Source organism: Anguilla rostrata, chromosome 13, assembly GCF_018555375.3.
Source record: "Anguilla rostrata isolate EN2019 chromosome 13, ASM1855537v3, whole genome shotgun sequence".
In the NCBI taxonomy this organism is placed as follows: domain Eukaryota; kingdom Metazoa; phylum Chordata; class Actinopteri; order Anguilliformes; family Anguillidae; genus Anguilla; species Anguilla rostrata.
Window position 1 is genome coordinate 36,604,833 of NC_057945.1, and position 23,726 is coordinate 36,628,558.

The window sequence follows — 23,726 nt, forward strand, 5'->3', positions numbered from 1 at the left end:
AGGTATATCCACGTCAACACGTATTTATAGTATGTGCCTAATATCAATTGCAGGAACCAAAGTACAAGTGATAAGTGTATGATTAGTGGGTAGTGGGAGACTGATAAACATAATTTGCAGATTGCAGAGCACAACGGTGAATTGAGTCACCGTTAATATGCGATACAACTTCCCGTAACAAATAAATCACTGCCTTTCGTCAGTAACTGTAAATCACTGCAAGCAGCATAAAGTTTCGTCAAGAGCTCTTAAGACATTTTCATTTTCATCACCGTGGATGTCCAGCGACATCTGGTCTTGCTCTGTTTCTGATGACCATTTCGTTAGGAAGTAAATTAAAAATCCAATTTGTGATGTCAAATTCCTGGTTAAAACAAACAAACAAACAAACAAAAAATCTATCTCCAGCAAGATCAGAAATGGACAGTGTGTGTATCTGCTGTGTAATGGACAGTGTGTGTATCTGCTGTGTAATGGACAGTGTGTGTATCTGCTGTGTAATGGACGTGTTTCTCAGACAGCCCTGTGATGGCAGGGCTCGGCTACACTGAAAACGAGGGCCTGGCCCTCAATTGTACCTCCGAGAATTAAATAAAGGTTGTGTTGATGATGATGCTGGAATCTCACATCCAGTCCCACACTGGGCCAATAAAAAAAAAGAGTTTGTTGGCGTAACGCAGGCACCGGCACAGCCATGAACATCCCAGGGGGAAGGCCTACATCAGTAGCCAATGCTGGCCAAAGCATCCTTCACTTTGGCCCTTCATGATCCCCAGACATATCTGGGCATAATGCTGACATATCAGTATCCCGGCATGGAGCTGCTAGACCATGACCAAGCACAGTGTTCCCCTCTGTGACTACACAGTCTGCACTACGGCAAAATCCACTCATTACCTTTATAAATCCGCACCTTTTAGACTTTTTAGATCTCAGATAATACCTCCAAAGTGAAAACAAGGTGACCTACGAGGAGATAATCCCTTGTAATATTATTAATAATAATAATAATAATAATAATAATAATAATAATAATAATAATTATGATGATGATGATGATGATGACGACAACGACAATGGCGATGATGATGATGATGATGATAATGATGATGATGTCAATGATGATGAAGAAGAAGATGATGATGACGAAGGTTTTCTTGGGTCACTTGTACATTATTTCTTCTCCCTCAGTGATGCCAGACACCCAGGAGCTCACAGCTGCAGCCAGTGAGAGATGCAGCTCTCTCCTCCTGCAGCTCCTCTCCCTCTCAGTACAGAAGGCCTGAGGACGCGGAGCATTCCGGAAATCCATCGGGGATCCGCGCACGCTCACCACCGCTTCTCCTCATCATGCAGGTGTGGGTGGCGCAGCGCGGGACTTGGGAAGCCCAGCTGACGGGAGCTAATGAAAACAATTAACAAGCCGACGGCCTCCAATAAAGAAACAGCAATGGCCGCTGTGAGGACAGGCATCTCTAACTCTGGATGCGGGCGGGCATATGCGTAGGTTTGGGACGAGAGAGGGAGACATGTCACCCCCAATATTTTCATATTTTCACTTCTAGTGTGTTGACATTATCTTCCTGCATGGAGACCCACATGTGGAACAATACCAATAATTATAATTACTTTTAATTTTCATAATTTACATGCCATATACAAGCATGTAGGCTAACCTAAAATGGGACTTTCTTTGCATGAGTCACAAACATTTTGCAGGTAATGAGATTCAAAAGGAAATTTGACGTGCTGTTTATATTCAATTTCAACATTAGAAGTATTTATTTGGATATACCAGAATGGTAGCAATGCTGTACATGGAATGTATACTTACCACCGGGTCTTGAATTCTATTTGAGATCAGTCACTTGTGTATTCCCCTTTGTTTAAAAATGCTTTCCAAAATACAGGTTGTAATCAAATGAGGAAGGCCTTCTCTTTGACAATTGTTGAATTAAAAGGGAAGTGTATCTGCCTAATAGTTCATATTATTATCCGTCCTTCTTGTGATATCACATTGAGCACAAACTGTACTGAATTCTTTTGTTTTTCTCTCAGACATACGCAATATCTATTTTTACCCACTGGTGATAGAGAATGAATAACTGAAAATGTATGAAATCTGAATGAACGAAGAATCACAAATACTGTAGCACAGCTACCAGTGAGAAGCAGTTTGAACTTACGGTAAAAATATTTTAAGCATACAACATATAAAATATAGTGGAAAAACCACACTCATGATTTCTAGTACTTAGATATTGATTTACAGGTACAAGAAAAAGCATTATGTAAGAGTGAAGGGTACATGTTGCATAATGAAAGTGCTGATATACCTGCACCAAACTATGGGACATTGCTCTTTGTGATAATGAAGGCTTTGTTATCAAACATCAAACAGGCTAACAGCCTTTGTTTGCACTTATGGTGATCTAAGTAATTTATATTTATAATTGTGTGCACAGACACAGACATACACATACATACACGCGTGCACACACACACACAGGCATGCACACATGCACACACACATACACAAGCAGACACACACAGATATATACATACATTCACACACAAACATGCACAAATATGCACGCACTAACTCATATACCATAATACAAACCATAATACAATAACCCTTACATTAAAAGAAGTCTACCAAAGTTCAGGACACAGGGGACTGTTTAAAGACAATTCCAACTTGTTTATTGAAGATTATTTACAAGTGTTGTTTTTTTTTTTTCATTCAAAATTTTGATATGGCATTAAGTATGACATTTTGGATGCAGTCAGAGTGGGTGGCTTCCTGATAAGACAGTTCAGGCATTCCACCCGGTGGTTAAAATATAACCATCCGAATACTCCCCTCAGCCAACAAAACTCACACATGACATTGCAACACTGTTTCTTGAGCGTTGTGAGAACGTTATGAATCCAAAAAAGGGTTAAAACTGAATTTGCCTCACAGCAATACCGGAACCCGGTGATTAAAATACATTGAACTGTCAATCAACCCAACCCCCACCCCCACCCCCACACCCCTACCCCCCTCCCACCTACATCAACTCATCTACTAAAAGGCAACAACTTTTGCACATACAGTTGCCTACAAGGCTTTCATATGATCTAGCGGTAGTCCTCTTCGGGAAAATGGATACACATTTATAAAAAAAATGGATCTGGTTTCTCAGCCTTAAAAAGGAAAATTTTAAAAAGGGAAAACTTTCAGCATTCAGTGAGGTCAGTGAAAATAAAAATATTTTTCAAACCAAGTGTTAGGCTGGAGTAGATATTTACATATCTTGCAGGCAGGATCAGAGACACCTTTTATTATTTATCTTGAGACATTTTTTTTTAAAAACCTAATTTTAAACATTCAGTTATACAGATGGGAATTGTAACATAAGTAATAGAAGCTAGGTTATTGTGCACCTTGGTGCACATGTTACAGGACCAAATAAAAAGGGAGCTGCATAGACCTGGGTCAAGTACGTATTTGTTTTGGATTCAAATTCTTTTCTGTGCTCTATTGATCTTGCCTGGTCTAATTGAGCCTGCCAATATGACCAGAAGGCAGCTTTCACACTTTTTGAGAGTATTTCATTTGTCTCATTACACCAGACAAGATCAGTAAAGCGTAGAAACGTATTTGAATCCAAAACAAATACGTATTTGAGCCCAGGTCTGGAGCTGCTGATGCCATTCAAATTCAAAAGGTTTCAGTTATAAGATGGGTGGCCGAAGAGAGTGCCTGTTTTCATGCGCGACAGAATAATGTTTTAAGGCTTATGGAGCTGTCCTTATTGACACCGTCTTATGAATGTGTGTGAATCGGTGTTTGTGTGTACTGCTTTCCTGACCAGGCTCCCCCTGACAGTGAGATGACAATCCAAATGGAACTCTCTTTTGGATAAATAAAAAGATAAATAAATAAAAGGGCCTTGTCCAAGAATGTAGAATCACCGCACTACGCAACATCCTGACATCCTGGTTCCATACCCACAACTCCACGCTTTCATAAAAAAAATACATATAATACAAATAAAAGCAAAACATCAACAGCATAAACAACGCATTCATTTCACTATTATAAATCTGGTGCTGAGGGACGAAGAAACATTTTTCATGATTAAATTTCTGGAAAAGAAGTTGTTCAGAAAGCAAAGTGCTGCCCTGTTTCAAATCCCCCTCTGGCTGCTTGGGGAGTTACGAGAACTCCTGTTAAATATATGATAAAATATCAAGTACAGCACAATTATTCATATTACCAATCGGCCAATTACATAGTGTTTTTCATTTTTTGGTTGGCCATTTTACCACAGAATTAATTTCTCTTTTAACTTGAGAGTGGAGGGCATACTGTCAGGTAACTTATGAACCTGGGCTTTCCTTGTGAGAAAGTACTTGATTTTTAAAGATATGATAAAACAAAGATTAATTCTCACTAACACACATGACTTTTTATTTCAGTTTTCAGTGTATAAAATGTTCTACAAAATGTCTGCCCAGTCAAATAAAAAAAATTCACCCTGTGAAACCTTTTGCAATGGATTGTGGGGGTTGACAAATGAACAGATTTACCATAACTGACATTTATATCTGACATTTCTGACATTTTTTTTCACCATTGCAAAGAGAATGAAAAATAAAAAATATGCTCTGTTAGCCAAAGGATTTGTTGCTACAAATAATTCTACAAATTCAGAAGGGTTTTTGCGAGGTATAGCTACTTCCTATAGTGAGGTGAAGTGAGGGGACAGCTAACTACATCAGTGTTTCATGGAACAAGCACAGATACAACAATTGTGTTCTTGTATTGCAATTCTGAAGGATTGTCTTCAACAATAACGGATACGAGTCACCGAGGGGGGGGGCATCAAATATGACAAAAAATGTATGCAGCTGTGGCCCCAAATAATGGAGACAAATTTCTGCGACATTGGCTCCAGTGCATGGGTTTGTTTCCATATTTTAATTTCAAGAAAATAAATAAATAAGACAGTATTTAATACAAGGTTGAAAGTTCAACCCCTTGTTCCCTGCCACAATACAATGATCCTTTCAGATGTTCTTTCCTTGCAATAACAAAAATTACAAACAAAAAAAAAAAAAAGATTTGGTTTCACTTTGACATACAAACCTACAAAGCATAGTTCAGTCAGTGAAGCAATCACAACTATAACGTAAACGCTGCTATACTATAGATGCTAACAAAATACATGAATCAAACCCACAACTAAGTTGACATGACAAAAAACCTCTCATGGTCTTACTTCCATGTTACTTCAATGCATACAAAAGCTAACATTTAGAGGTTTTGAGGTTGTTGCTAGCAGATTAGTCAAACGCTTTTACAATGTATTTTCCTGGCTCAAAGAAAACACAACCAGGGTTTGTGTATAGCCTCTTCTTTTGTCAAAAGTAATTAGCACAATGACTTAATCCTCCATCAAAGTGTTTCCTAACCATTTTTACAGAGGTCATACTTCTGCAGACCTTTTTCCCTTGTAAATTTCATCTTCAAATTATTATTATTATTATTATTATTATTATTATTAGTATTATTATTATAATACTGACTTGGAAACACAAGGGTATCATCAGTTATTGAGCTGAAATGACACAACACATTCTTCACATAAAGTTCACATGTAAACAAATAGATGGCTTTTTTTCAGTTATGGTTTCACGCTCTTATGATAAAATGAGTAGCAAGGTTGAATTATCGTGTTTTTTCCCACCTGCTTAATGCAGTTGAACTAGCACTGTCGGTATTAATAAGTCAATTTTATGAGCTAATCAGAGAGGACAGATTTAACACGGAAGAGTGGTGTTTATATGCACTTTTATATGTGAATATGTTCAGTTAGGGGCCTGAAGGGTCGTTAGTAGAGAAGCCTGCAGATTGCGGCTGTATCAGGAGAACAGAAAGAGATTAGGACTATTTACTGGGCTAATGCTCCCATAAGGCATGTTTCAATGAAGAAGATGTCAAATCACAATCATACAGTCTGTGTCTGTTTTTCTCAGTCCGAACAATGCGAGCATACATTTCTCCCGTCTTACAAAATGTTCTGTTTCATATAAAAAGAATAAAATGACATAGTTGTCCTTTTTATCACCCGTTTAACCTAACTTCCCACACCCTGCCCCCCCCCCCCAATCCCCAAATCCCCCACCCCTTACTAACAACCCCTGTCCCCTACATCAAAAATCACCAAAGTGGAATAAGTGAATTGGATCCAACAAATAGGCTTAGAGCTTGAAGCAGAGTCACCTTTGGGTCGGTGGAAATTAGAGTTCCAGTAAACCAGTGAGAGTGAGCAATGCTGCAGCGGTAAGGAGAACTGACTTATGGGAGCAGAGAATCTTGGCTGAATTCTGAACCATCATTCCAGTTCCTGGAGGAGAGACAAAATTATACTTAGGGTAGGGAACACATATCCAATGGACACATATATTGAAGTACCATGCAAATGCTCAGGTTGCGTTCGATAGGCAAATATCATATTAATCAGATGAACTTTACATTTTTATTATTATTAGATTTAGTAATATAATATATGCTGTACAGCATCATACACTTAATCCATGAGGATATGGAGCCGAGTTTTCAAATGATCAATTGTTTGGCCCCACTATCAGAATAAAAATAAGTTGTTGGGTGTATTAGGTTTTTAGGGTCCTTTGCAAAGTGAAGTATGTGTTTGTTGTTTCCAAATTCTAGATTACACAGCTACCCTAATGGTTCATTCTCCCATCGAACCCCCCTAGGCAATGTTTATGACCTTACAGCTTGTGTAAATGTAGTATTGTTTATCTACTAAAAAAAACTAATCAAAAGCACCTTCTCCCAAGGTTGTAGGGAATTACATTTTGTGTAAACAAGCTGTCATCTAAAATGACTGAACGCTACAAAGAGTGACCTTGGTTCTGTTTCTGTTTTTAAAAATCAAAGCCAGATTTCCATTCACTATTTGCAGGGGGGGTGGGGGGGGGGGAACAGCCACATCAGCTCGAGGGCCTGCTATCTCACAAAAAAAAAAAAAAAAAGTTGAACTCTGAGTAATTGCTCTTTGGTAAAACCGCGAGTCGCACAGCCCCGGTGCATTAATTACCCTAAAGTCCAATTAAAGCAGAGCATTAATTTACTCCTCAGCTGTATCCCCGCAGTGCAGAACTAATTAGTCAGATTAAACCCCAAATTTACCATTTAATTACCCTTTCACTCTCGCTGTCCACTAATCCGTTCAGCTCCCGGGTTCCATTTTAAAAGGCACGCAGGGCGCTAGCTACGAGGAATAAAAAACTGGTTTGCCTTCGACACCCAGTGACAGAAATCTGCCTCGTGAGGGCCGTCAAACTCGTCCGTGCTCAATCTATCCAATTTAGCTAAAAAAAAGAAACCTGCGATGTTCAAAACGCACGACGGACAGAAGCAGAAAGCGTCGAAAAACAAAAGCGTGCTACGTTGCGATACGAGCCACCGATGACGGATCTGAGGACAGGGCCTCCAGATCGTAGGCTAAATATCCACTAAATTCCCCCCTAATTTCCCCCCACGCCCCCCGTCCTGGTCCCCTCACCTGAGTCCCGGGAGACGATCGTTTCGTGGGCCGCCCCGTCGCCCCCCTCCCCCCAAGAACGGATCTCCAGCACGACGTAGCCGTCGTCCTTGGGCAGGGGCAGGCTGACGGAGGTCTGGTCCTTCTCCAAAACCTTCAGCGCGGACAGGCCCTCGTGCTTGTACAGCACCTTTTTTCACGGGACAGAGCGGAGGCCGGTCACGAAGGAACAGAAGATGTCAGGAGAGCAAGAAAGGGACAAACAAAAAAAAAAAAAAAAACGTACGTCCACTTCAACTTAACTTAGACCACGCCAACTAAAGTGCCAAAGCTCTCACTTTTTTCATCGTGAAATTTTTGGAGACTATAGATGTTAATAGAAATCTCTGGAAAGTTGCATAATGGTTAAGCGTGGTTCAGCTTAACTTCCCTGGTGGGACAGTGATGCTGTGCCTGTATTCTATGTACTTGACCTGAGTCGCTTCAGTAAATATACTGCTCTACAGTGTTAAACGAAAGCTATGTGAAAACAAAACAAAACAAATCCGGCAAATAAATAGTGTGCTATAAGCTTTGTGCAGTGTAGATAACCCAGCATGCCATGTTTGCCCAAGCTGATGAGTAAACAGATGCTAAACGTTTGCTTGTATAGTCAGCGAGTTTTGGTTTCCATGTGTTCAGTTTTTTTTAAAAACACACACATAAACAACTGTAATCCTCACTCAGCCTCAGAAATAAGATTAGATTTAAAAAAAAATTAATTCACATGTTTAATCATGGCTATATACCCTGAGTTACACCAGGTACAAAAACCACCATCAAACATACGTCCTACGTGATACCATCACACGCATTTCGCTGCAAGCGCATATCTTGCAGCAATATTAGACACGCCACAAAGCAATCTACAATATTACACACCGCAAAAGCAATCACACATGACAAACTAATTTGGCTCACGTTGACAGTTTTGCTGATTAAAGTACAACGTTTGCAGCAGGAGCCGGGCCGCTTCAGCTATTTCATCAGAGAGTATTCTCAAAGGCAACAGACGTGTGATGTTTATCATCAGACGGTTCCCTGGATTATGGTTCTCAAAATCCAGTCTTGGATGGCGATGGTGATATCTGCTGCTTTTTCATGTGTATCAGCAACAGTGACTGATTTCAGTCATTGATTGGCTAAAGAATCCACACATCTTGTTCTCAAGGCCTTGATTGGCTATTGACCGAAAAAGAACCTGCAGACACCTCTCACCGAAGGATCCAAGATCACTGATGATATTACAAGATTATCATCTTGAGAAGATATAATACAGTACAGAAATTGGTCACTTGAATCACTAAATTAAAATGTTTTTATGATACTCATATTTCCTTCCCTTTTGGATAAGATAGTATCTTTAATCTGCCATGTCCCTCTAAATATAATAATACACAACATAGAGCAATTTTACCCAACAGCTTGCAATTTTCATTGCAAGTTATGCCATAATACTCAAGCAGCACTCAAACACAAAACACATATTTTTGTTTTGTGTTACATTTTTGGGAAGCACATCTAACGTGAGACATATTTGGGCTTAGTAAAGAGTAGATTCCTTTAACCAGTCATATTTCATATGTGCACACGTTAAGAAAGACATGGACCAATCAGATACTGTACTTGGTATCCAGTCAAATCCAGCTATTAGTCTGCAGTATAATGTAGCTAGTACATGCGTTTTTGTAGATGCACACTTACACTACATGGCCAAAAGTATGCGGACACCTGACATCCAACATACAACATCTCATCAAAAATTATGGGCATTAATATGGAGTTGGTCCACCCTTTGCTGCTATAACAACCTCCACTCTCCTGGGAAGGCTTTATACTAAATGTTGGAGCATTGCTGCAGGGAGTTGCTTCCATTCAGCCAGAAGAGCATTAGTAAGGTTGGGCACTGATTGGGAAATTAGGCCTGGCTTGCAGTTGGCTTTCCAATTAATCCCAAAGGTGTTAGATGGGGTTAAGGTCAGAACTGTGAAGGTCATTCAACTTCTTCCACACCGTTTTCGACAAAAACATTTCTATGTAGGACCTCACAGTGTGCCCAGGGGTACTGTCAGGCTGAAACAGGATAGGGCCTTCCCCAAACCTTTGTGCAAACACAGAATCATCTAGAATATTATTGTATGCTGTAACACTGAGATTTTCATTTACTGGAAATAAGGGGCCTAGTCCAAAACCATGAAAAATTGCCCGAGTCCAAGGAGTGTCCAGATACTTTTGGTCATACAGCGTATGTGTGCCTGAACACACACACGCACACTCACTTGCCTCACCGCTCCTCACACCACTCACCACTCACCACCACCACTACACCCACTCACCTCACTCACCTCACTCACTCCTCACTCACTCACCACTCCCCTCACTCACTCCTTCCACCACCACTCACTCACCACCACTCCACTCACTCACTACACTCACTCACTCACTCAGCCTCACTCACCGCCTCACTACCACTCACTCACTCACTCACTCACTCACTCACCACTCACTCACTCACTCACTCCCCCTCACCACTCACCACTCACTCACTACTCACTCACCACTCCTCACGCTCCCACTCACTCACTCACTCACTCCTCCGTACTCACGCTCACTCGCTCACTCACCCACTCACTCACTCACTCACTCACTCACTCACTCACTCACTCACTCACTCACTCACTCACTCACTCACTCACCTTGTAGCCCAGGACAGCAGACTCATTCTTCAGGGCTTTGACGCGATCCCACCTCACCGTTACCCACGATCCATCAGTCTTCCACGACACATTTCCCGGGGGCCGGCTTGGGGCTGTGCGCAAGGAGGATCAACATCACAGGTCTCATTCATCACAATCACAATGCAAAATCAATGTCGATCAAATCAAGCCATATGCCCAAACTACTCTGACTTTGTCTTTTCACTAATTATCATTTATAAATGATAAACTCTGATAGAGGCCAGAGATACAACTGTGCTCCCAGGAGCCTGAAGGGTTTCGGTAAGGGGGAACCATTTGACAATTTTCAGGCTCTTGAGGGACTTCCTATACAATCACTGTCCTGATCATCGGACACAAGGCCATAACTGGAGTATAACACACAACAAGAATGAGCAACTTCAGACAAGCTGGTTTACACTCTGAGACAAAATGGAGTATCATCTTATGTTTGACTGCAGGGATACTGCATGCGGCAGAGAACTCTTTAATCTCACGCTCAACAACGTCACTGTGATATCGTTAACGATAACATTGACGTCACCTGGCAGGGAGCTAATGAAAAAACTCTGAATTAGTGCGGACGAAACAGTGAGCCGCCTTTCCAGCGGAGATACGGTATCAGTGATTTGTGGAATCTGTTTACACCCCAACCCTCCGCCCCCGCCTCCCATGCCCTGTCCTTGCCCCCACCTGTTCTGGCATCCTCTGTCCCCTCCCCCACCAGCCATGCCCTGCCCCCTTTCCCTACCTCCCCTGATGCCCCACACCCCCGCCTCCCCAGCCCCCCCCACCTCCCCTGACGCCCCCTTGCCCCAGCCTCCCCTGCCCACCCCCCACCTCCCCTATCATGGCCACACCTTCCCTCACCCCCCACCCCCCACCCCCGCCCCCTGCTCCCCCCCCCCGCCCCTCCACCGGCCCTGCCTCTCAAGCCCCACCCCCCCGCCCTCGCCCCTCTGCCCCCCCACCCCAGTGCCAGGTCTCCTCTTACGGGGCTTCTTGGTGGTCACGGTGGCGTGGGGGGAGGGGGGCCCGGTGCCGGCGCTGTTGTAGGCCAGGACGGTCACATGGTACAGGGTGCTGGGCCTCAGGCCGGTCACGCGCGCCGTCGTCTCCAGTCCCGCCGTCCGCACGCGGTCCGCCGCGGCCTGCTTGTGCGGCTGGCGCCAGTACCGGATCTGAAACGCACACGCACACCATGGCATTCTGGGAAGGTGTTTTGCTGAGGTCATTAGGTCTGCAGTGTTAAGGCTGGACAGGGTGTTTTGCTAAGTTCATCAGGTCTGCAGTGTTAAGGCTGGACAGGGTGTTTTGCTGAGGTCACCAGGTCTGCAGTGTTAAGGCTGGACAGGGTGTTTCTCTAAGGTCATCAGGTCTGCAGTGTTAAGGCTGGACAGGGTGTTTTGCTGAGGTCATCAGGTCTGCAGTGTTAAGGCGGACAGTGTTCTAGTCATCAGGTCTGGTGTTAAGGTGACAGGTGTTTTGCTGAGGTCATCAGGTCTGCAGTGTTAAGGCTGGACAGGGTGTTTTGCTGAGGTCATCAGGTCTGCAGTGTTAAGGCTGGACAAGGTGTTTTGCTAAGGGCATCTGGTCTGCAGTGTTAAGGCTGGACAGGCACATTGTTCTGAAAAAACAACTAATTGTACTCATGGCTTGGGTAAAGCATAAAATAAAATAAAAAAATAAATAAAAATGATAATAATAAATACATAATGAACTAATGGTCACCCTATCTCTTCTTTAATTTTTTAATGAAGCTGTTATCCTCCCTCAACATTTGAAATAAACTACACAACATAAAATGTACAGAACTCACTTTTATCATGAATATAATTATATTGCTCATACACAAAAACATATCAGTGATTTCCACTTTCCGTTTTTCACATAATGCAGTAATTGTGCATGTTTAAAAACATTTTTATAATAAGGCAGAATGAAAATAAGCAACTGATATATTTTTCAATGCAAAGCCAACCTTACGCTTAAAAACAGGCACATACTTACTGGGAGTTAATGCCGCATTGAGCTAATAAATAATTATGTGCTTGTTATCTGACCTTTCTGATTTTATGTTTTTGGCAAACCCACCAGTCTGGACTTCGCCCACCCCCCCACGCCCCCCAGTTATCGGCTGAATTCCGTTTTATCAACCTATGCCAATGGTACAAAAGTTCTTGGGTGAACAGGACACCATTGTGTCGCAGGTTATGGTACTAGTCTGTGCTATCTCCCTCTATGAAACGAAAACATGCTGATGGAGAACATTTTAGTACACTTCGGACGGCACGCAGAACCATTAATAAATTAATAAATCAGCAGATTAGACAGCTGCTTTTCCACGGGCGGGGGGGGGGGGGGTAGGGAGATGAAGCGGTTGCTTGCATGCACAACCTCAGCATTATTTTCTACATATAAGATTGCAAAAATAAGTGCAACGATTAGACCAGAGAATTTTTTCCCCCCCAAACATTTATCCGCCAAGTATTCAACTAACACAAATTAATACGAGGTAAAGTGCACCCCCACCCCTCCCCCACAGGGACACGAGAGAGTGACTCAGTAGGGGTGAAACTGCAGCCAATGAAAAGCTCAACTGACACTAGGGGTACAAAATGGAGGCCAGTAGGTATTTGGGGCCTTCGCTGTAGGAGCTCTGCCGACCTCTTAGCTCAACTGACACTAGGGGTACAAAATGGAGGCCAGTAGGTATTTGGGGCCTTCGCTGTAGGAGCTCTGCTGACCTCATAGCTCGCTGACACTAGGGGTACAAAATGGAGGCCAGTAGGTATTTGGGACCTTCGCTGTAGGAGCTCTGCTGACCTCATAGCCACGGAGGACGCCATTGGCGGTCAGGTGAGGCACGGCATCCCACGACACTGCGATTTCGAAGGCCGTCAGCGCGGTGGCGTTGACCTTCCGGGGGGAGATGGTCGGCTCTGTGGAGAGGGGGGAGGCGGGGGGAGTGGAGGGAGGGGGGATTATGGTGAGCAGTAGAATGGAGCATGAGGCCATTTTTCTAAAAAATAAATGTCAGCCAAACATGCCAGGTTCAGGTAGAGAGGCCCCTCTGTACAGTCATGTCTCCTCCAGTCTAGCTGACTCACTCCTCCATGGGAGATACTGCCCTCTGGTGGGGTAGTTGGAAACACCCATAGGAGAGCTCTGCTAGAGGTATTCATTGCTATTGTAACACATTTAGGTTTCTCAGCTTCCTCAGACAGAAGACTAGCCCCTCCTGACCTCTGCTGCCCTTGCCCACAAATCATTGCTCTCCTAACCCATAGGCTACTGCTCTCATTACCCACAAGACACTGCGACCCTCACCCACAAGCCACTGCTCCCCTTACCCACAAGTCACTGCTCTCCTTACCCACAAGTTGCTGCTACCCTTACCCACAAGCCACTGCTCCCATTACCCACAAGCCACTGCTCCAATTACCCAGCAGCCACCGCTCGCAACCCACCTTCCTCGGCAGAGTGAACCAAGGCCACCTGGCTGAAAGGCCCCTCCCCTTTCTTGTTGTAGGCCTTGATCTTGACCTCAAAGGGGCAGTAAGGGGACAGGCTCTCATTTCGGTAAACGAAGCGCGTGGACTCAACGTGGGGCACCTTCTCCACCATCCAGGTGGGAGAGTTTTTCTTGCGGAAGGCCAGGATATAACCGAAACCATCTCCGTTCTGGTACTCGCGAGCCATTGGCTGGAGAGACACAGAGAGCACAGCTACCTGTAAGACCTGAGACATCACATCAAGGGCTGGCATTGTGCATGAACACACAGACACATACACACACGCACACACACACACGTGCACACACGCGCACACACACACACACACACACACACACTCAGACACACGCATGCACACACACACACACACACACAGACACTCAGACACACGCATGCACACACACACACACACACACACACACAGATACACGCACGTGCACACACACGCAGACACACACACACACACATGCGCACACACAGGAACACACACATACACATGCGCACACACACACACACACGCACACAGGAACACACACATACACACGCATAAACATACACACTCACTGTCCAGGTGATGATGAGCTCGTGTCGATCTCCTCCTCCTCCACCGAGTCCATTGGGGGCCACTGAGGGGGCTGTGGGTCCACACATAAAACCCAAAACCACAAATGCACAGGTTATTTCCAAATCATACATCATTCACATTCAGTCTTCCAAAATGGCTGAGCTCACAAAAACAGCAAAACTGCATAGAAGCGATACTGCCCATACGTCCAATAAGCTCCTCCTGTGTTTCGCCATGCTATTCTATGCAATGGTATGCTACTATGTGCTACATTGTGCTGCGATGTGCCACATTATTCTGTGATGTGCTATGCTATGCTACACTGTGTTGTTTGGAAATGGACAAGGTCCTCACAAGGTCAGGTCCAGACCAGTGCTGTTGCACTGACCTGCTTGGCCCATATGAGTGACCTCTGAGTGCACAGGGTCCTCACAAGGTCAGGTAGAAACCAGTGCGGTTGCACTGACCTGCTTGGCCGGTGCGGGCGACCTGTGAGTGCACAGGGTCCTCACAAGGCCGGGTGCACACTCGTGCGGTTGCACTGACCTGCTTGGCCGGTGCGGGCGACCTGTGAGTGCACAGGGTCCTCACAAGGCCGGGTGCACACTCGTGCGGTTGCACTGACCTGCTTGGCCTGTGCGGGCGACCTGCGAGGGCATGCTGGGCTCCCCGCTGCCCAGGATGTTGCTGGCGATGACCTGGAACTCGTAGTCCATCCAGGGCGAGAGACCAATCACGCGGGCCGACTCCGCGTTCCCCTCGATGTTAGGAGGATCTGTGGGGGGAGGGGGGTCAAAACATGTCATTAACTCCTCACCCCCCTATACTCCTCCCATTACTCCCCATCCTAGCACAATCTCAAATCCAACGAAGAACATGCATCTTTTATGGCTACAATCTTTTATTATTTTTTACCCTGTCTTGGTTTACACTAGAAACTGTGTACAGTGACAAAGGGGTTCTTAAAGAATGGGTTATTAAAACCACCAAGCTAATCTGTGATCATAAAAATCACCAATTAGGCACAGAGGCCCATTAATAACCAATATATTTAATGTTAATGTTAATCTAACAAACAACAATATCAATTGTGACAACAGAAAAATACCACTAGATAGATATCCAGGCTTTACACAGCTATGCCTATAACATTGCCTAAATTTATGGATGTCCAACCACAGACTAACTGCTGTATTTTCTTGGCTGTCTGATTACTCTCCAAAATGTGGACTAACATATCCGTCCCTAACACTGACGTCGCCTTCTTTAAGCTGTGAGGGCCCACCTGTTCTCATCTGTTTCCAGGGACCGGCCAATGGCGACCGGCCCATTATGATGTACCTCCCGATTGGACTGTGGTTGTCATAGCCCCGACTCCATCGCAGCTCTACAGCCGTCTCATTCACATCCTTAACAGCTACGCCCCCTGGTGGTCCAGGAGGACCTGAAATAGAGGAAAAGTATGTTACTAACATACTCGCTAGTTTAGTGCACATGGACTTCCAGGACGACACAATGGACTCTATTATAAAGATATAACAATAAATAACAAGAAATTAAGTAATTAGTCAAGCCAGTATTATTTTACTGACAATATATCAGAAAATCATGCGTTCTTTAAACATGTTTTCTCAATGGATGAATAAGCAGGAATGGACAAACATAGTTAGCTTTAAGGGGGGGGGTAAACAGATTTTTATTGCCCCTGCCCCCCTTTACCTCTGACTACGAGTTTGGCGGAAGCAGAGGCGCTGTCCACCACCGTCTGGGCCGCGCAGACGTACGTCCCAGCATGCATCAGCTGCGCGTTGACGATCAGTAGGTCCCCGATGGTCTCTTTCTGAGGGGAGGAGCCAAATCATCACATGGCGGAACGCAGGGGTTTAACTGAGACAGTGTAGTTAAGTCAGGACTGCCCAAACACTGCTCCTGGAGATCTACTGTCCTGTAGCTTTTCATTTCAACCCTAATCTGGTACACCTGATTCTACTAATAAGTAGCTCAATGAGATCTCTAGCTGTTGAATGAGGTGTGCTTTGTTAAGGTTGGAGTGAAAACCTACAGGACGGTAGAACTCTAGCTGTTGAATGAGGTGAGCTTTGTTAGGGTTGGAGTGAAAACCTACAGGACGGTAGATCTCTAGCTGTTGAACGAGGTGTGCTTTGTTAGGGTCAGAGTGAAAACCTACAGGACGGTAGATCTCTAGCTGTTGAATGAGGTGTGCTTTGTTAGGTGGAGTGAAAACCTACAGGACGGTAGATCTCTAGCTGTTGAAAGAGGTGTGCTTTGTTAGGGTTGGAGTGAAAACCTACAGGACGGTAGATCTCTAGCTGTAGAATGAGGTGTGTTTCATTAGGGTTACAGTGAAAACCTACAGGACGGTAGATATCCAGGAACAGGTTTGGGCCGCCCTGAGTCATGGGATGGGTGTTGTCTCTGTACTGTAGCTATACCAACTGTTGGTAGCTTTGAAACAGTAATTCTTTTGCTCTAGCAGCTGTAGTAAAATGATCGCCGTGGTCGCCGTATCTGTGGAGACGGCGACGGTAACTCACGGTCTCTGCGCGATGGTAGTGCTCGTTGGTGTCTTCCAGGTCCAGCAGGACCCCGTTCAAGGACCAGGTGAAGGTAGGTCCACTGGTCATGTGAGGTGCACTGCAGGTCGTGCCTGAGTATGTCAGCTATCGACTGTTGGTAGCTTATTGAACATTTTGCTCAGCGCTTGTAAAGACCGGGTGCCGTTCTGAACGGCGACGTAATCACGGTCGCGATGAGGCTTGGTGTCTTCCAGTCCGCAGACCGTTCAAGACGTAGTCAGCATCGGTCATGAGGGCCTGCAGAGTACAGACTCCTGTGTGTCACGGGTGCAGCGTGATCTTGGTGGCATCTGGAAGGAAAGTGAAAGAGAGCTGTTCTCTCCACAGGGCATTTAGCTGCAAGTCCAGTTTAAATGTACTGCATTTGTGCCAGTAGACCAAAGATGCTCATAGTATTATGGGCTCTTTGGGCCTCATTCACAAAACATGCGTACGATCACATTTTATCGTAAACTGTGCATAAGAACATTTCCAAGAACATTTTGGTATTCATCATTTTTTTTCTTGTCTGTATTTGTTCATGGCTGTTTTCTTATGCTAATCACATGAACATGATTGCGTGTAAAATGAATAGAGTCAGCATTCATCATCTCATACACCTGGGACATGCACAAAAACAAAGGTCTTGCACATGTGTCATGAATCCCATATTGGTTTTTCGTTGGAACATTTTTAAGAACAAAAATAAGAGTAAGAGTTGTGAATGAGGTCCATTGACTCCTTGCGAGATACGCAGACTAAAATGTTCACTTTCACAAAATGTAACCCTGGGGTTAGAGGCTGGAGTTTATTCAGGATCTGATCAGTGGCTAACAGAATGAATGTGAACTCTAATGTGACTGATGAGCCTGTTTAGGCAGCAGGAACGACCAGACCCATGCTAAAAGCTGAGCCTTACCTCTCACAGAGAGGTGGCCGGTGCTGTTGGCCTTGCCCAGGTAGTTTTCCGCGAAGCAGGTGTACTTCCCCTCGTCCGCCCGGCTGATGTTGGTGATCAAGAGGTTCCCGTCCGGCGTGACCGTCACCCTGCGCAACGGCAAACCAGAGATCACGCGTAACTCCCTCTCCCCCACTGCCACGCCAGGTTGATGCCCGTAAGTAGCCATGGAGCATCTGGCAGTGTTTCATCCACGGGCAGAAGGGGAGAGACAGAACATGGAAGCATCCCTGCGATTCATTCCATTCCATTTCACTCCATTCCATTCCATTTTATTCTTGTCCTGCAGTGGATGCCGAGGCTGAAGTGCTCTTCATTGCATTCCAGCATTTAAGCCCTTGGTTATTCTACTAAAGCAATTCTGATCAAGTACCTTTCTGAAGGTACTGGAACCCCAGCTGGGAACTGAAGTCACAACAAGCCCAGGTTCCAAACCATTAATTTTAAACCATTGTTTATTTTATTTAACCAGGGTAGTGAGATTAAGATTGACATCTGTTGCAAGTGAGCCCCGAGTCTTTGGGCTGTGGGAGAAAACCCACGTAAACAGGTGAAGTTGTTTGAAATGCCGCACAGAGAGGATCCGGGTGGCCGGGACTTGAACCCAGAACCTCCGCCTTACAAGGCAACATTTCTGACCATGCATGGCAGCTACGATTGGCTTTGATTGGCTTTGATTGGCTGCGATTGGCAGGGATTAGCCACGATTGGCTGCGATTGGCCGTGATTGGCCGCGATGCGGACGCCTGCAGGGCTGCTGGGCCAGCCTCACCTGCTGTTGTTGGTGAGCAGCTCGGTCCCGCGGCTCCAGAAGAGCGTGGGTTTGGGCGCGGCCCTGGGCCTGCACTGCATCAGCACCTGGCCCCCGCGCGCTGCCGGGACCAGCCTCCGCACCGGGTTCAGCCGAAAATCCGGAGCCTGGACTGGGGCCGGCGACAGAGGGGTCCGGGCCCGGGATGGGGGGGGCGGGAGGGGGAGGGAAGGGGAGAGGGACGGAGCGGAAACAGAGCACAGGACAGAGTGAGCGCAAGGCGAGTGCGGAGGGGGAGGCGAGGTTTCAAAGCACTACAGGTCAACCGAACGCCGACCAGGAAAACCAGGGCAAAAACACAACAGGCGTCACACAGAGGCTGGCAGGAAGAGAAAAAGAAGAGACAGCACAAATGTGTGAGACACAGGTGTGAGAAGACAAGGAAGAATTAGAACACAAACAACAGAATTAGTATTGAACCGTTCAGGAAGCTTAATCTGGTGACGTACGGTAGAAAGCAGTTTGAGGGTTTCAGTGCTTTAATCAGACCAAGTCTCATGTCTCTCTGTCTGTTTTTTTTGCCCAATTTTCTTTTGCATTTCCACAGTAAAGCGTCTTTGAGACGGTGTCTCTGTAAAAAGTTATATACAAATAAAACAGGCAATCTGTCTCAGCTGTGCAGTTAGGTTCATCTAATCGGAGTACTTCATCTGACCCCTGACCTCTCACCTTGCACCCTCAGCTCTGCGTTGGAGTAGATGGTGCCATGCTTGTTCTCGGCCACACACTGGTACATCCCAGAATCCTCCAGGGCCAGGTTGCTGATCTTGAGCTGGCCGCCGTCGATCTCCACTCGATCCTGACAGAGAGAGCAAGGAGCTGAGCATGCAATGCACCAGGCAAACTCATAAACATGTGACATCCGTTCAGGGTTGTGATGCATTGTAGGACAAACCCCATTCTGGACGTCAAAAGCAAAGTTAAACTACATCATATTGCGATTAGTTTTTAGACATTATTTATTTAACGTTTTTTTACCAAGTGCCTTTTGATCTGACGGTACAGTGCCTGCTTAGGTTCCCTCGGCAACTAAGAATAAGGATCTAGCCAACAAAAGAGGAAACAGAGCAGCTTTAGCAATCTAACTATGTCACCAGGTCAGCCAGAGGAGGATGGGCTCCCCCTCTATAGCCGGGTTCCTCTCCAAATTTCTTCCCATGAGAGTTTTTTCTCACCGCCGCTTGAGTGTTTTTCTTTCTAACAGGTTTTTTTTTTTTTTTTTTAACCTCAAATGCTCGCTTTTTGGCGGGTTCAGGCCTGGTTTGTATATTCTTTTTTTCGTGTGCAAATCACCTTTGTGACAGTGTCTCTGTAAAAAGCGCTAGGCAAATTAAACTTAATTGAATTGAGCCCTCTTGCCCGCTGTTACCCTTTATAGAGCTCTCAATTGTAAAGTAACACCGCATTAAAGTTTTCAGTGGCAGAAACACATTTAAGTAATTACAATGTAGACGTAGAAGACTAATTAAAGTCTTTGAGGTAAAGATTGCCATATGCGACGGTATCCACTAATGGCTCATACCGTAAGTGCATAATTACCTTCCATCGCTCTAACGTGCCCACAGTTCCTAAAAAAATTGTCTTTACGAGAAACATTGGACAATATCAGATTTCGCTCTGGGTTCAGTACAGGGAACTAGACATTGGGCGCACGTCTAAACTGAAGTGCGAACAGATGAAGAACCGACGCCAGTGAAAGCCGAGTTACTTCGAGATGAATATGAAAAGCGTGGTGCCAGTACCTTCTTGGTGATGCTACATTTTAAATCCTAATTGTTCCTGAGAGAAACACAGTGCTCTCCACTGCTGCTGTTACACTGGATAAGAGCTTACAACTGACTGCGACGCAATGCAATGTAACATAATGTAACGTAATGTAACAGGACGTAACATAACAGGACGTAACGTAGTGTAGTGCATAATGACGCCAGCTGGCGCTGTTTCCCTCAGTGTGGGCGGATTTTCCCCATGGTGTGGACGGGGTTTTCCCATGGTGTGGGCGGGGTTTCCCATGGTGTGGGCGGGGTTTCCCGAGGTGTGGGCGGGGTTTTCCCACGGTGTGGGTGGGTTTCCCGCAGTGTGGGCGGGTTTTCCCCATGGTGTGGGCGGGGTTTTCCTGCAGTGTGGGCGGGTTTTCCCCATGGTGTGGGCGGGGTTTTCCTGCAGTGTGGGCAGGTTTTCCCACGGTGTGGGCGGGTTTTCCCCATGGTGTGGGCGGGTTTTCCCGTGGTGTGGGCGGGTTTGCCCGCAGTGTGGGCGGGGTTTTCCCATGGTGTGGGCGGGGTTTTCCCATGGTGTGGGCAGGGTTTTCCCATAGTGTGGGCGGGGTTTTCCCCATGGTGTGGGCGGGGTTTCCCGTAGTGTGGGCGGGGTTTTCCCGCAGTGTGGGTGGGGTTTTCCCGTGGTGTGAGCGGGGTTTTCCCACGGTGCGTCGCCATGGTTTCCCGCGTACCTGGGAGGCGAGCGGCTGGCCGTTGCGCAGCCAGCGGACGGACGGCCTGGGCTTCCCGGCGGCCATGCAGCTCCAGCGCAGCTGCGCGCTGATCTCCACCTCCGAGTCGCTCATCACCTGCAGCCACTCCGGCTGGGCTGCGGGGACACGGTCGCCACGGTTACCTTACCGCCACCGCTACCTTACCGCCACCGCTACCTTACCGCCACTGCTACCTTACCCTGACCGCTACCTTACCGCCACCCCGCTATCATTTTTCACTGTGCGCAACACTTTCAGGAACAGCTTTCCATCCTGACATCAGGGCACTGTGTCGACATTTGCTTCAGTTTCAACACGTTACATTTACATTTTTGGTTATGCTTTTTAAAAACAACAAACTAGTAAATCAGTCGGGACAGGTTGTAGCAACTGCAGGAGTAGCTCCATGAACAGAATAGAATCAAAATATACGATTCCCAGCACGTTCTGAAATAAATAATAAAGGTTGCTAAAGGTCATTGAGAGGCCCTCAGAGTAATTTCCTGTTTTTCAAGCATCATCACTTTCAAATTTGGTGACTGATGAGGAGGAACATTAATGATTATTTTCAAAGACTCAATACTATCTCAGCAACACTGAATATTAACACTTATTTCAGCTCGTTTATATACATTCCACGAAACATAATTTCGCTGATGGTTACTGGGACATCAATTTCCCTATACGGCCTCAGAACCAGCCTCCACTGAACAGCGAAATTGAGTTCCAGTGAGTCGGCCGAGTAAAAGGAAGTAGGTGCGCGTGTTGCGCGAATTCACCACAACCAGCGCGACGGCCGCACAGTTTATCCCCAAAAAAACCAGCCTCTCGGTTTGGCTCCCTCTTGTGGTCGGAGGCGTACCTTGCACGTTGATCCGGCCCTGGTGGGTGTCGCGGCCCTCCGAGTTGCGGGCCTCGCACTCGTAGGTCCCCTCGTCCTCGAACCCCAGGTCGGGCAGCACCAGAACCAGCCCGTCGTTGCCCGTGGTGGCCTTCGAGGGCAGCGTGCCGTCCACTTTCCTCCAGCGGATGTCTGGCACGGGACTTGCGGAGAGAGCGAAGGGGGAGGGGAGAGGGGGGTCGTGTGAGGTGAGGACGGGCGAGGGTTACGCCCGTTTTCGGGACTGCAGCCCAGGCCAGGCGCTTCCCATTACAGATTTCCAGAACGGTAACTTTAGAAATGCTGATGACCTCAGTTAGCCTGACTGCGAGTGCGAAGGCTCGCTTGCTATCAACATCAGATATTTAATGGGCATAATCTTTAATGTTCACTGACAAAGTTAATGTGTTTACACGCCATGGATCAAAACGTCCTGTAAAAATTTTGCTCTGGGACAAAAACTGCAGGGTGCCTTGTAAGTATTAATGGGTCGTGCGATGCCCTTTAAAATCCGATAAAAACCCGAGGTTCTGCATTGCCTTATTTCAGAAGCTCAGAGGGAAAGCCTGGTTTCCTCACACTGTATGTATGTCAGGGTAGAGGCTTTGCAGAAGCACGAGGCATCAGACTCACTTTCCGTAAGCGAAGCACTCCAGCTGCGTGCCGTGCCCGGCCAAAGCGTAGGTGTCTGAGGGGAACCTCACTTTGATGTTGGGAGAAGACTTCCTCGGGTTGGCTACAGGCACGGGGGAGAGATTAGAGGGGAGATTGGAGATTATGAGGATAGGCAGCATCACACAGCTAGAGTTGCCAGATTTAGAATTTATCAAGACTGAACAACCGGGGGGGGTTTGTCAGCTGACTGGAGGTGTGGGATAGCTGTTGGAACAGATCACAAACCCGGGGGTGGTGGATATATGTATATTTGTATATATGTTTTTTTTTTTTTTTTACTTATCAGAGTTATTAACATTACCAGTGTCTGCATTAGTATTGCTCCCGGGTTTAGTACAGATATGTATCAATAATGGGTTCAGTTAAGGGTCAGTGTATCAGTGTAGATTTAAATAAAAAAAAAAACATTACAAACCGTCAGGCTGCACTGTGAGCTGGTTGGCTGTGCTGAAGACACTCTTGGTGTTGAAAGCCATTTGACTGGTGGTGAAGCAGGAGTAGTTTCCTGAGTCGTTGGCCTCTGCCTTGGCCAGGTACAAGTTCCCCGTCACCTGGGAAACAAACTTGCGGCCCTTCTCCGACTTGACGAATTTCGGGAATTCGTTGATGAACCAGCGGTAGGACAGAGCTGAAGGAAAAAAAGAAGACTGAGAACATTCACAGTAGTGGCTCCCGACCCAGGTCCTGGAGATCTTCCATCTTGTCAACTCTAAATTGGCACACCTGATTCTGCTAATTAGCAGCTCAACGAGATCGCTAGCTGTTGAACGAGGTGTGCTTTAATAGGTTTAGAGTGAAGCTCTGCAGGAACAGGGTTGATGTTATGTGCTCCTAGTTATTTCTTCAATATAACTGAATTTTGTTGTCATTTCCTCTGTCATGTCAGTGGGTTTTGTGTCGCATGTAATTTCCTTTTTCTTTACAGGCTCCAGCATTAGCTGGCTGGCTTCTC

The 23,726-nt window shown here is 45.8% G+C and overlaps 1 protein-coding gene across 1 annotated transcript in view; it reads right to left on the reverse strand.

Moving 5' to 3' along the window:
• Window positions 1-6,179: 6,179 nt before the first annotated feature.
• Window positions 6,180-23,726, reverse strand: part of cntn2 (contactin 2) — a 35,914-nt gene continuing 18,367 nt past the window's right edge. Inside the window, exons 6-24 of the mRNA XM_064306140.1 lie at window positions 23,190-23,402; window positions 22,733-22,835; window positions 22,082-22,263; window positions 21,199-21,335; window positions 19,416-19,545; window positions 18,708-18,858; window positions 17,897-18,024; window positions 17,264-17,288; window positions 16,957-17,038; window positions 16,121-16,241; window positions 15,687-15,845; window positions 15,027-15,176; window positions 14,401-14,471; window positions 13,792-14,026; window positions 13,148-13,263; window positions 11,316-11,502; window positions 10,301-10,413; window positions 7,587-7,755; window positions 6,180-6,401 (exon numbers count right to left, since the gene is read on the reverse strand). Coding sequence (XP_064162210.1) covers window positions 6,295-6,401; window positions 7,587-7,755; window positions 10,301-10,413; window positions 11,316-11,502; window positions 13,148-13,263; window positions 13,792-14,026; window positions 14,401-14,471; window positions 15,027-15,176; window positions 15,687-15,845; window positions 16,121-16,241; window positions 16,957-17,038; window positions 17,264-17,288; window positions 17,897-18,024; window positions 18,708-18,858; window positions 19,416-19,545; window positions 21,199-21,335; window positions 22,082-22,263; window positions 22,733-22,835; window positions 23,190-23,402 — 2,579 coding nt within the window. The 3' untranslated portion in view covers window positions 6,180-6,294. The remainder of the gene's footprint in view (window positions 6,402-7,586; window positions 7,756-10,300; window positions 10,414-11,315; window positions 11,503-13,147; window positions 13,264-13,791; window positions 14,027-14,400; window positions 14,472-15,026; window positions 15,177-15,686; window positions 15,846-16,120; window positions 16,242-16,956; window positions 17,039-17,263; window positions 17,289-17,896; window positions 18,025-18,707; window positions 18,859-19,415; window positions 19,546-21,198; window positions 21,336-22,081; window positions 22,264-22,732; window positions 22,836-23,189; window positions 23,403-23,726) is intronic.